At 54.5% G+C, this 12,599-nt stretch overlaps 1 protein-coding gene across 4 annotated transcripts in view; it reads right to left on the minus strand.

Annotated features, from left to right (window-relative positions):
- FAR1 (fatty acyl-CoA reductase 1) overlaps positions 1–12,599 on the minus strand; it is a 68,452-nt gene that overhangs the window by 3,498 nt on the left and 52,355 nt on the right. For all 4 annotated transcript variants that reach the window (XM_075325714.1, XM_075325716.1, XM_075325713.1 and 1 more), the window contains exons 10-11: positions 7,668–7,797; positions 5,882–6,009 (exon numbers count right to left, since the gene is read on the minus strand). In XM_075325714.1, coding sequence (XP_075181829.1) covers positions 5,882–6,009; positions 7,668–7,797 — 258 coding nt within the window. The remainder of the gene's footprint in view (positions 1–5,881; positions 6,010–7,667; positions 7,798–12,599) is intronic.

Consider the following 12,599-nt stretch of genomic DNA (forward strand, 5'->3'; position numbering starts at 1 on the left):
AACTGAGCGTGTGCGACCACCTCTCCTATAGAAAGCGACAGGAGCGGTACTGAGCGTGTGCGACCTCCTCTCCTATAGAAAGCGACAGGCGCGGAACTGAGCGTGTGCGACCACCTCTCCTATAGAAAGCGACAGGAGCGGTACTGAGCGTGTGCGACCACCTCTCCTATAGAAAGCGACAGGAGCGGTACTGAGCGTGTGCGACCTCCTCTCCTATAGAAAGCGACAGGAGCGGTACCGAGCGCGTGCGACCTCCTCTCCTATAGAAAGCGACAGGCGCGGAACTGAGCGTGTGCGACCACCTCTCCTATAGAAAGCGACAGGAGCGGTACTGAGCGTGTGCGACCTCCTCTCCTATAGAAAGCGACAGGCGCGGAACTGAGCGTGTGCGACCACCTCTCCTATAGAAAGCGACAGGAGCGGTACTGAGCGTGTGCGACCACCTCTCCTATAGAAAGCGACAGGAGCGGTACTGAGCGTGTGCGACCTCCTCTCCTATAGAAAGCGACAGGAGCGGTACCGAGCGCGTGCGACCTCCTCTCCTATAGAAAGCGACAGGAGCCGTACCGAGCGACGGCGACCTCCTCTCCTATAGAAAGCGACAGGCGCGGTACTGAGCGTGTGCGACCTCTCCTATAGAAAGTGACAGGAGCGGTACTGAGCGTGTGCGACCTCCTCTCCTATAGAAAGCAACAGGAGCGGTACTGAGCGTGTGCGACCTCCTCTCCTATAGAAAGCGACAGGAGCGGTACCGAGCAACGGCGACCTCCTCTCCTATAGAAAGTGACAGGAGCGGTACTGAGCGTGTGCGACCTCCTCTCCTATAGAAAGCGACAGGAGCGGTACTGAGCGTGTGCGACCTCTCCTATAGAAAGTGACAGGAGCGGTACTGAGCGTGTGCGACCTCCTCTCCTATAGAAAGCGACAGGAGCGGTACCGAGCGCGTGCGACCTCCTCTCCTATAGAAAGCGACAGGAGCGGTACTGAGCGTGTGCGACCTCCTCTCCTATAGAAAGCGACAGGCGCGGTACTGAGCGTGTGCGACCTCTCCTATAGAAAGTGACAGGAGCGGTACTGAGCGTGTGCGACCTCCTCTCCTATAGAAAGCGACAGGAGCGGTACTGAGAGTGTGCGACCTCTCCTATAGAAAGCGACAGGAGCGGTACTGAGCGTGTGCGACCACCTCTCCTACAGAAAGCGACAGGAGCAATACTGAGCAACGGCGACCTCCTCTCCTATAGAAAGCGACAGGAGCGGGGTACTGAGCGTGTGTGACCACCACTCCTATAGAATGAGTGCTCTCTACACTCACACAGGGGTCTTTAGTCTGTACTCCCGGCTGCCGGACCCCTATGACTGACCATTTATCATCTCATCTGACATTAGGTGACGACGCTTTAAGGCTATGTGCGCACTAGAAATGTGAAGTTTCTCAAGAAAATTTCTTGAGAAACTTCTGCCAGTGAAAGATTTCCGGACCTGCGGAAAAAATCCGCACCAAATCCGCATGCGTTTTTGCCACGGATTTGCCGCAGGTTTGTCCCTGCAATAAATAATAAAGATAATCGATAGACAGATAATGGATAGAGGGAAAGATGGATAGATGAATAGATAGATAGATAGAGGGATAGATAGATGAATAGATAGATAGAGGGACAGATAGATGAATAGATAGAGGGATAGATAGATAGATAGATAGATAGATAGATAGATAGATAGATAGAGGGATAGATAGATAGATAGATAGATAGATAGATAGATAGATAGAGGGATAGATAGAGGGATAGATAGAGGGATAGATAGAGGGATAGATAGAGGGATAGATAGAGGGATAGATAGAGGGATAGATAGAGGGATAGATAGAGGGATAGATAGAGGGATAGATAGAGGGATAGATAGAGGGATAGATAGAGGGATAGATAGAGGGATAGATAGAGGGATAGATAGAGGGATAGATAGAGGGATAGATAGAGGGATAGATAGAGGGATAGATAGAGGGATAGATAGAGGGATAGATAGAGGGATAGATAGAGGGATAGATAGAGGGATAGATAGAGGGATAGATAGAGGGATAGATAGAGGGATAGATAGAGGGATAGATAGAGGGATAGATAGAGGGATAGATAGAGGGATAGATAGAGGGATAGATAGAGGGATAGATAGAGGGATAGATAGAGGGATAGATAGAGGGATAGATAGAGGGATAGATAGAGGGATAGATAGAGGGATAGATAGAGGGATAGATAGAGGGATAGATAGAGGGATAGATAGAGGGATAGATAGAGGGATAGATAGAGGGATAGATAGAGGGATAGATAGAGGGATAGATAGAGGGATAGATAGAGGGATAGATAGAGGGATAGATAGAGGGATAGATAGAGGGATAGATAGAGGGATAGATAGAGGGATAGATAGAGGGATAGATAGAGGGATAGATAGAGGGATAGATAGAGGGATAGATAGAGGGATAGATAGAGGGATAGATAGAGGGATAGATAGAGGGATAGATAGAGGGATAGATAGAGGGATAGATAGAGGGATAGATAGAGGGATAGATAGAGGGATAGATAGAGGGATAGATAGAGGGATAGATAGAGGGATAGATAGAGGGATAGATAGAGGGATAGATAGAGGGATAGATAGAGGGATAGATAGAGGGATAGATAGAGGGATAGATAGAGGGATAGATAGAGGGATAGATAGAGGGATAGATAGAGGGATAGATAGAGGGATAGATAGAGGGATAGATAGAGGGATAGATAGAGGGATAGATAGAGGGATAGATAGAGGGATAGATAGAGGGATAGATAGAGGGATAGATAGAGGGATAGATAGAGGGATAGATAGAGGGATAGATAGAGGGATAGATAGAGGGATAGATAGAGGGATAGATAGAGGGATAGATAGATAGATAGATAGATAGAGGGATAGATAGAGGGATAGATAGAGGGATAGATAGAGGGATAGATAGATAGATAGAGGGATAGATAGAGGGATAGATAGATAGAGGGATAGATAGAGGGATAGATAGAGGGATAGATAGAGGGATAGATAGAGGGATAGATAGAGGGATAGATAGAGGGATAGATAGAGGGATAGATAGAGGGATAGATAGATAGATGAGAAAAACCTATATAATGTTCCACCTCCCTGCATTTTCTAAGCTGGCACCCTTTAGTGACTTTCATGTGGCACTTAGGCTACTTTCACACCTCCGGTTTCTGCAATGCGGCACAATCCGGCACTTTGCATGAAAATCGCAACCGATTTTTTTTGCTTCCGGTTGCAATTTTCCTGCATAGACTTTAATTAGTGCCGCATTGTGCCGCATGGCCTTGCGTTCCGTCCGGTTTTTGCCGCATGCGGCAGATGTAGCCGATGCGGCGGCCGGATGGAACGTTGCCTGGCACGTTTTTTCGTGCGGCAAAAAAAAACGCATCGCGCCGCATTCGGACGATGCGGCGCATTTTTCAATGCATGCCTATGGCGGCCGATGCGGCGCATTTTTCAATGCATGCCTATGGCGGCCGGATGCGGCGCGATGCGGCAATAACCGCTTCCGGCCGCCGCATGCGGTTTTTGCCACTGCGCATGCTCAGTAGCATGCCGCAAGCGGCAAAAACCGGACTGGTCGCACAGGAAAAACTTATGCAAAGGATGCGGTGTTTTCACCGCATCCGTTGCATAGCTTGCACAGCCGGATTGAGCCGCAGAGCTCAAGCCGGATGTGTGAAAGCAGCCTAAAGGGTGCTTAGCCTTGTATTTAGCCATAAAATAAATAAATAATTAAAAAAAAATGACGTGAGGTCCCCCCATTTTTTGTAGCCAGCTAGGGTAAAGCAGACGGCTGCAGCCTGCAGACCACCGCTGGCAGCTTCACCTTGGCTGATAATCCAAAACAGTGGGCACCCCACGCTGTTATTTTAAATTATATAAATAATTTAAAACAAAAAACGTGGGGTCCCCCCCATATTGGATCACCAGCCAAGGTAAAGCGGACAGCTGGGGTCTGATATTCTCAGACTAGGGAGGTCCACTGTTATCGGACACTCCCCAGCCTAAAAATAGCAGGCCGCAGCCGCCCCAGAAGTGGCGCATCCATTAGACGTGCCAATCCTGGCGCTTTGCCCCAGCTCATCCCGCGCCCTGGTGCGTTGGCAAACGGGGTAATATATGGGGTTGATGCCAGATGTGTAATGTCACCTGGCATCAAGCCCTGGGGTTGGTGAGGTCAGGCGTCTATCAGATACCCGACATCACCAACCCAGTCAGTAATAATTAAAAAATAGACAACAAAAAAAGTTTTATTTGAAAAAACACTGCCCAAAACATTCCCTCTTTAACCAATTTATTTGAAAGAGCACAATCAATTCCACGTCCGGCGTAATCCAATAAGGGGGGGGGGGGGGCACGGCGATCCATACCATAGTCGCTGTCCCAGTCAATGAAAAACAGAATGTTCCCCATTGGCTGGGAGAGCAATGCAGTGACCTGAGCTAACATCAATAGGTCAGCTCAGGTCACTGCAGGGGATGACGAGCGCTGCCATCAGGAGCATAGATGAGATCATTATTTTCTGTGATCATCTCCTGTACTGCTGATGTCAGCGCTGTCACTGACTTATCGCGAGAGCCCGTGACGTCACCGCTAGTGACAGTCTCGGGCCGCTCGCGAGACGGGTATAGAAAGCAGTGACCGCGGTGACGTCAGGAGGCAGGAGATCGTCACAGCAGGTAATGATCTCCCCTCCTGACAGCAGCGATCGTCATCCCCGCGGCTCCCAGCACTGCAGGATGTCAGTGTCTGCCTGCGCTGCCGCGTGACAGGCTGCTGACACTGCGGGCAGACACTGACACCCTGCAGTGCAGGCAGCCGCGAGGCCGGAGCAGGACACACACTGCACGGGCACCTGGAGGTCGCACGGAAGTGCTTCTGTGCGGCGTCAAGGGAGTGTGACGTGTGTTTACTCTGCTCCTCTTCCTGGCATAATGACATCACTTCCTGCAAAACCGCAGGCAGCGATGGGCATTACCGCAGGTAAATCGCGGCTGTTCCGGTGGTATACCGCACATCATTGCTACCTGCGGAATACCCCCGGAATACCGCAGGTACCTGCGGAAATTAATGGACATGCACATTTTCTCAAGAAAGTTTCTCGAGAAAATTTTCTCAAGAAATTTTCTTGAGAAAAATCCGCACAGTGCGCACAGCTATTTTTTTTTCTCATTGAATTTCATGGGAAATGTCTGCACAAAGATTGCAGACATTTCTCAAGAAATTTCCGGGGCAAATCCGCGGGTAAATCCGCGGGAAAAACGGTCTAGTGCGCACAGAGCCTAATGATCCCCGTCCTCTGCTCTCCTGAGTCCGATCATGTAACCATTCTGTACAGACATTTCGCAGAACTCTGCAATGTGCTGTTCCTCTGTTGCTCCTCCTGGACACTGATCCTGTCCAATCACAGATGCCAGTGCCAGATATTGTAAGCACATCCCTTTAATTTAGCAATACACTTAGGAGGATTAACAGAGGAGCGACACAAAATTATAGGAAAAGATGAATTAAAGCAGGAGAGGCGCGAGGATCCCCCTACAGAGACAGTATGGCGGGCTGATAACATGTAATGTGAAGGAGCAGATCAGAAAGCAGCACTGCCAGTGCGCTAGGAAAGAGGGTCCCAAGCCGGGAGGTGGTACCGGCACATACACCACCGAGGCTATCGCTCGCAGCATCGCCTCCCTACAGAGCGGCACAAGGATCACGGAAAGTCCTGACGTAGTAAAGATGCAAGTACCGCCAGGTGGTGCTGGTGATACTATACCGCTATCTGTATCTGCCATCGCCCGCACCACGCCAGTTCCCCCGGCGGCAGACCACTTACTTGTTCAGGTGCTTCCTGGCGGCGGGCAGGCCGGACATCTCTTCATTCAGGACATACTTTTTGGTTCCCATACAATAGTTTTCCATATATTCCGCCCAGTGCAGCTGCCGGACGTCAAAGTTAAACACCTGCGAGAAACACAAGATGTAATCTCTGCGCGAGGACACCGCCCGTAAACAGCGGTGTGATCCCTGCACGACGCCCCCGCCCGCTAACAGCAGTGTGATCTCTGCACGAGGCCCCCACCCGCTAACAGCAGTCTGATCCCTACGCGAGGCCCCAGGACTGACGGGATATCTATAGGGAACTCTAGCGCTAGGGCACAGCGGGCCCCGGCCGGCAGAGCTCCAGCGCTAGGGCACAGCGGGCCCCGGCCGGCAGAGCTCCAGCGCTAGGGCACAGCGGGCCCCGGCCGGCAGAGCTCCAGCGCTAGGGCACAGCGGGCCCCGGTCGGCAGAGCTCCAGCGCTAGGGCACAGCGGGCCCCAGACGGCAGAGCTCCAGCGCTAGGGCACAGCGGGCCCCAGACGGCAGAGCTCCAGCGCTAGGGCACAGCGGGCCCCGGAAGGCAGAGCTCCAGCGCTAGGGCACAGCGGGCCCCGGAAGGCAGAGCTCCAGCGCTAGGGCACAGCGGGCCCCAGACGGCAGAGCTCCAGCGCTAGGGCACAGCGGGCCCCAGAAGGCAGAGCTCCAGCGCTAGGGCACAGCGGGCCCCGGAAGGCAGAGCTCCAGCGCTAGGGCACAGCGGGCCCCGGACGGCAGAGCTCCAGCGCTAGGGCACAGCGGGCCCCAGACGGCAGAGCTCCAGCGCTAGGGCACAGCGGGCCCCAGACGGCAGAGCTCCAGCGCTAGGGCACAGCGGGCCCCAGACGGCAGAGCTCCAGCGCTAGGGCACAGCGGGCCCCGGAAGGCAGAGCTCCAGCGCTAGGGCACAGCGGGCCCCGGACGGCAGAGCTCCAGCGCTAGGGCACAGCGGGCCCCAGACGGCAGAGCTCCAGCGCTAGGGCACAGCGGGCCCCGGAAGGCAGAGCTCCAGCGCTAGGGCACAGCGGGCCCCGGAAGGCAGAGCTCCAGCGCTAGGGCACAGCGGGCCCCGGAAGGCAGAGCTCCAGCGCTAGGGCACAGCGGGCCCCGGAAGGCAGAGCTCCAGCGCTAGGGCACAGCGGGCCCCGGACGTCAGAGCTCCAGCGCTAGGGCACAGCGGGCCCCGGACGTCAGAGCTCCAGCGCTAGGGCACAGCGGGCCCCGGACGTCAGAGCTCCAGCGCTAGGGCACAGCGGGCCCCGGACGGCAGAGCTCCAGCGCTAGGGCACAGCGGGCCCCAGACGGCAGAGCTCCAGCGCTAGGGCACAGCGGGCCCCGGAAGGCAGAGCTCCAGCGCTAGGGCACAGCGGGCCCCGGAAGGCAGAGCTCCAGCGCTAGGGCACAGCGGGCCCCGGACGTCAGAGCTCCAGCGCTAGGGCACAGCGGGCCCCGGACGGCAGAGCTCCAGCGCTAGGGCACAGCGGGCCCCGGACGGCAGAGCTCCAGCGCTAGGGCACAGCGGGCCCCGGACGGCAGAGCTCCAGCGCTAGGGCACAGCGGGCCCCGGACGGCAGAGCTCCAGCGCTAGGGCACAGCGGGCCCCGGATGGCAGAGCTCCAGCGCTAGGGCACAGCGGGCCCCGGACGGCAGAGCTCCAGCGCTAGGGCACAGCGGGCCCCAGACGGCAGCGCTCCGATGCATCCATTGTGCATTGGGGGGCACCAGATCGGCCCCCGCTGTCAGGCCGTACCCGCGCCCCTCACCTTCTTGTCCTCGGGGTTGAGCTGGTTCATTAACATGTTGGTGTTTTCATTACTCCAGATCCAGGAGTTACTCGTGAAATACTCCAGTAACATCATGGCTTTGTGCAGACGCGTGATCGTCTTCATCATCCTTAACCGAAAGGGGAGAAGCCAGAAGTCATTACTGCACCCCAAGAACCGGCCACTCTGTGGGGAAGAGGAACCCCAACATCTACAATTCTGGGCATACAAATAACCAAACCCCACGTAGCTCATAATAACCAACCGCAGCGAGCGGAAGAGGAGCAGCCGGAAAGCAAAAGCACAGGTGAGGTGAAGGAAAACAAAAAAAAAAAATGGAGATGTGGTGGCCCCGGGGGACAGAGAACGCGGCCGGCCGGGGGAGGGGGGGGTGGGGGGTGTAGAGAGCGCGGCCGGCCGGGGGAGGGGGGGGGACAGAGTGCGGCCGGCCGGGGGAGGGGGGACAGAGTGCGGCCGGCCGAGGGAGGGTGTGGGGGACATAGAGAGTGCAGCTCCAGACACACTGACACTGCTGCTGCACTCAGGGGGACAGCCGCATTTTTCTTTTCTGCGGAATACCATTCAGGTATTTGGTGTTTTGTAATAACCCGATTAAGGCCGTGTTCACATGTAGCGTCTTTGCAGCTTTTTCGTTTTTGAGATTTTAGAGATCTTCCGCAGACACTTGCTTTTCTGATTGAATTGAAAACAACCGCAGAAGATCATTTTTCCGATGAGATGAGAGTTTTTGGTGAATAAAAGTAACTTTGAGCGTCGCGCAGACAGAGCCCGCAGACAGAGCCCGCAGACAGAGCGCCCGCAGACAGAGCGCCCGCAGACAGAGCGCCCGCAGACAGAGCGCCCGCAGACAGAGCGCCCGCAGACAGAGCGCCCGCAGACAGAGCGCCCGCAGACAGAGCGCCCGCAGACAGAGCGCCCGCAGACAGAGCGCCCGCAGACAGAGCGCCCGCAGACAGAGCCCGCAGACAGATGCACCATAAACAAAAAATAAAACCTGTTCATGACGGCAAAAAATGGCACAAAAAAGTTTGAAAACCAGGAACTTTCACAGCAGCATTTTTTACAACGAAAAGAGCAGGTTTCAGCTGAAGACAAAAAAATGCAGCAAAAACGCTTCATGTGAACATCGCCCAACACCACAAAGAGGGAGCAAAAGATGCGAGGAGCCAAGGGGCAACATCTAACGGATCCGCTCCCCGACTGTCACCTCCCGGGGCCCAATCTGCCGCAGCCACAACATAATACACTGAAGCCCTTTACACCCTGAACATTGGTGGGGGCCGGGGTTACGAAGAGTCTCAAGGAGGAGGGGGGCGGACGGACAAACAGGAGGAGCCACAAGGAGGAGGGGGACGGACAAACAGGAGGAGCCTCAAGGAGGAGGGGGACAGATATACAAACAGGAGGAGCCTCAAGGAGGAGGGGGACGGACAAACAGGAGGAGCTACAAGGAGGAGGGGGACGGACGGACAAAGGAAGGAGGCTCAAGGAAGAGAGAGGAGGGAAATGGACACAGGGGGGCCTTGTGGAGGGAACATACACAGAGGAGGAGCATCAAGGGGGACAGCTAGACAAAGAAGAGGAGCTTCAAGAAGGAGAGGATGATAGAGGGGGAGCCTTAGGAGGAGGGGGATGAAAGACACAGAAGGAGCCTTGAGGAGGGGTGGGGGGGCGTACACAGGAGTTTTGAGGTAAGGGGGGGGGGACAGATGGAAACAGGAGGAGCTTCAAAAAGGAGGGGGACACAGACACAAAGAAGGGATCTCAAGGAAGGGGGTATGGACAGAGGAGGAGCCTCAAGAAGAGGTGAACAATGAGGATGGGCCTCAAGGTGGGTGCAGGGGAATGTGGCCGCTCACATCTATTTGGTATTAGGGGCTTAAGGGGTTCAAAACTATAACATGAGCAGCCACCAACACAAGCCGATGACGGGGGACGAGCTGTGAACTGACTGCATCTAACAAACCAGTCCCCGGCCTCCCCCCAGGCCCCAGCCTCCCCCCGGTCTAGGGCTCCCCGGCCTCCCCCAGCCCCGGCCTCCCCCCAGGCCCCAGCCTCCCCCGGTCTAGGGCTCCCCGGCCTCCCCCAGCTCCGGCCTCCCCCCAGGCCCCAGCCTCCCCCGGTCTAGGGCTCCCCGGCCTCCCCCAGCCCCGGCCTCCCCCCAGGCCCCAGCCTCCCCTGGTCAAGGGCTCCCCAGCCTCCCCCCAGCCCCGGCCTCCTCATGTCAGGAGGAAATCTCCCCTGCCGGATTTATGACTGATTAGAAAACAAAGTGTTTGGGCTGCTCCTCGGGGGGGGGGGGGGGGGGGGGGGGGGGGGGGGGGGGATGTAATGGAGTCTGCAGAATCCCGGCCTCTAGGACGGAGGATATTGATAATGGAGCACTTCTCCTAATGCTTTCCTGCCAGAGAAGATTACAATGGAACGCGTTACCCCGGCTCCAGGGAATTAATGGCTTTTCTTTCAGGAACTAAAAGGCATTTGTTTCCCAGATTTAAGCCGTCAGGAAATAAAATAAAACAATCAGACGCAGAGCAAGTGATCATTACACATAGCAACTGGTCTGCAACAGGTCAGGGGCAATACTCTGCAGGGAGCTCCCCCTAGTGGTGGCTGCAGACAGGATCTTATCATGTATCTCTGTATACAGGGAGCTCCCCCTAGTGGTGGCTGCAGACAGGATCTTATCATGTATCTCTGTATACAGGGAGCTCCCCCTAGTGGTGGCTGCAGACAGGAGCTTATCATGTATCTCTGTATACAGGGAGCTCCCCCTAGTGGTGACTGCAGACAAGAGCTTATCATGTATCTCTGTATACAGGGAGCTCCCCCTAGTGGTGGCTGCAGACAGGATCTTATCATGTATCTCTGTATACAGGGAGCTCCCCCTAGTGGTGGCTGCAGACAGGATCTTATCATGTATCTCTGAATACAGGGAGCTCCCTCTAGTGGTGACTGCAGACAGGATCTTATCATGTATCTCTGTATACAGGGAGCTCCCCCTAGTGGTGGCTGCAGACAGGAGCTTATCATGTATCTCTGTATACAGGGAGCTCCCTCTAGTGGTGACTGCAGACAGGATCTTATCATGTATCTCTGAATACAGGGAGCTCCCTCTAGTGGTGACTGCAGACAGGATCTTATCATGTATCTCTGTATACAGGGAGCCCCCCTAGTGGTGGACTGCAGACAGGATCTTATCATGTATCTCTGTATACAGGGAGCTCCCCCTAGTGGTGGCTGCAGACAGGATCTTATCATGTATCTCTGTGTACAGGGAGCTCCCCCTAGTGGTGGCTGCAGACAGGATCTTATCATGTATCTCTGTATACAGGGAGCTCCCCCTAGTGGTGGCTGCAGACAGGATCTTATCATGTATCTCTGTATACAGGGAGCTCCCCCTAGTGGTGGCTGCAGACAGGATCTTATCATGTATCTCTGTATACAGGGAGCTCCCCCTAGTGGTGGCTGCAGACAGGATCTTATGTATCTCTGTATACAGGGAGCTCCCCCTAGTGGTGGCTGCAGACAGGATCTTATGTATCTCTGTATACAGGGAGCTCCCCCTAGTGGTGGCTGCAGACAGGATCTTATGTATCTCTGTATACAGGGAGCTCCCCCTAGTGGTGGCTGCAGACAGGATCTTATGTATCTCTGTATACAGGGAGCTCCCCCTAGTGGTGGCTGCAGACAGGATCTTACCATGTATCTCTGTATACAGGGAGCTCCCCCTAGTGGTGGCTGCAGACAGGATCTTATCATGTATCTCTGTATACAGGGAGCTCCCCCTAGTGGTGGCTGCAGACAGAAGCTTATCATTTATCTCTGTATACAGGGAGCTCCCCCTAGTGGTGGCCTGCAGACAGGAGCTTATCATGTATCTCTGTATCCAGGGAGCTCCCCCTAGTGGTGACTGCAGACAGGAGCTTATCATGTATCTCTGTATACAGGGAGCTCCCCCTAGTGGTGACTGCAGACAGGATCTTATCATGTATCTCTGTATACAGGGAGCTCCCCCTAGTGGTGACTGCAGACAGGATCTTATGTATCTCTGTATACAGGGAGCTCCCCCTAGTGGTGGCTGCAGACAGGAGCTTATCATGTATCTCTGTATACAGGGAGCTCCCCCTAGTGGAGGCTGCAGACAGGATATCATCATGTATCTCTGTATACAGGGAGCTTCCTCTAGTGGTGACTGCAGACAGGAGCTTATCATGTATCTCTGTATACAGGGAGCTCCCCCTAGTGGTGACTGCAGACAGGAGCTTATCATGTATCTCTGTATACAGGGAGCTCCCCCCTAGTGGTGGCTGCAGACAGGACGTTATGTCTGGTTGTCTAGATGACGCTCCCCCTGGTGGTCCCATTATTAGAGGGAGCAGTTAGGCTGCTAATCAGTGGCCTTTTGCAGTTGTTGTAGCTCAGGCACAGCCAGTGAGACATTCCCTGACTGGTGCGCTGCAGATTTTCAAGTCTCTAGGATTATAAATCTCTACAGCTTCATGTATAAAGCAGCGAATGTAGAAAATGGTGCACAAGCTACTTATGAGGCCGGTAACCTGCAGCGTGACATTACCCCACAGTGCCCAAATACTGAGAGGAAAGAAGAGAGATGAGTGTACGTGGGGAGAGGAGTGCGGAGTCAGCGCTGCGATCCCCAGCCATGAATCAGCGCCTATCTGGGAGGCTCAGCTGTCTTAGGAGGGATCCTATTTAAAGCAAATGTTGGAGGAGTCTGCAGGAGCGGACCAAGGCGGAGAGGAGAAATGAAGGAGGGGGGACATGCTTGTGTCTTCACAGGACAGGACCGGGGGTGACTCCGGGACACAGCGAGGACATCATTAGGATGCAATACTGGGAATGGAGGTCAACCATCATCAGCGAGAACATAGAGCATTGCAAAGAGCTAAC

This window comes from Anomaloglossus baeobatrachus, chromosome 10 (assembly GCF_048569485.1).
Source record: "Anomaloglossus baeobatrachus isolate aAnoBae1 chromosome 10, aAnoBae1.hap1, whole genome shotgun sequence".
NCBI classification, from domain to species: Eukaryota; Metazoa; Chordata; class Amphibia; order Anura; family Aromobatidae; genus Anomaloglossus; species Anomaloglossus baeobatrachus.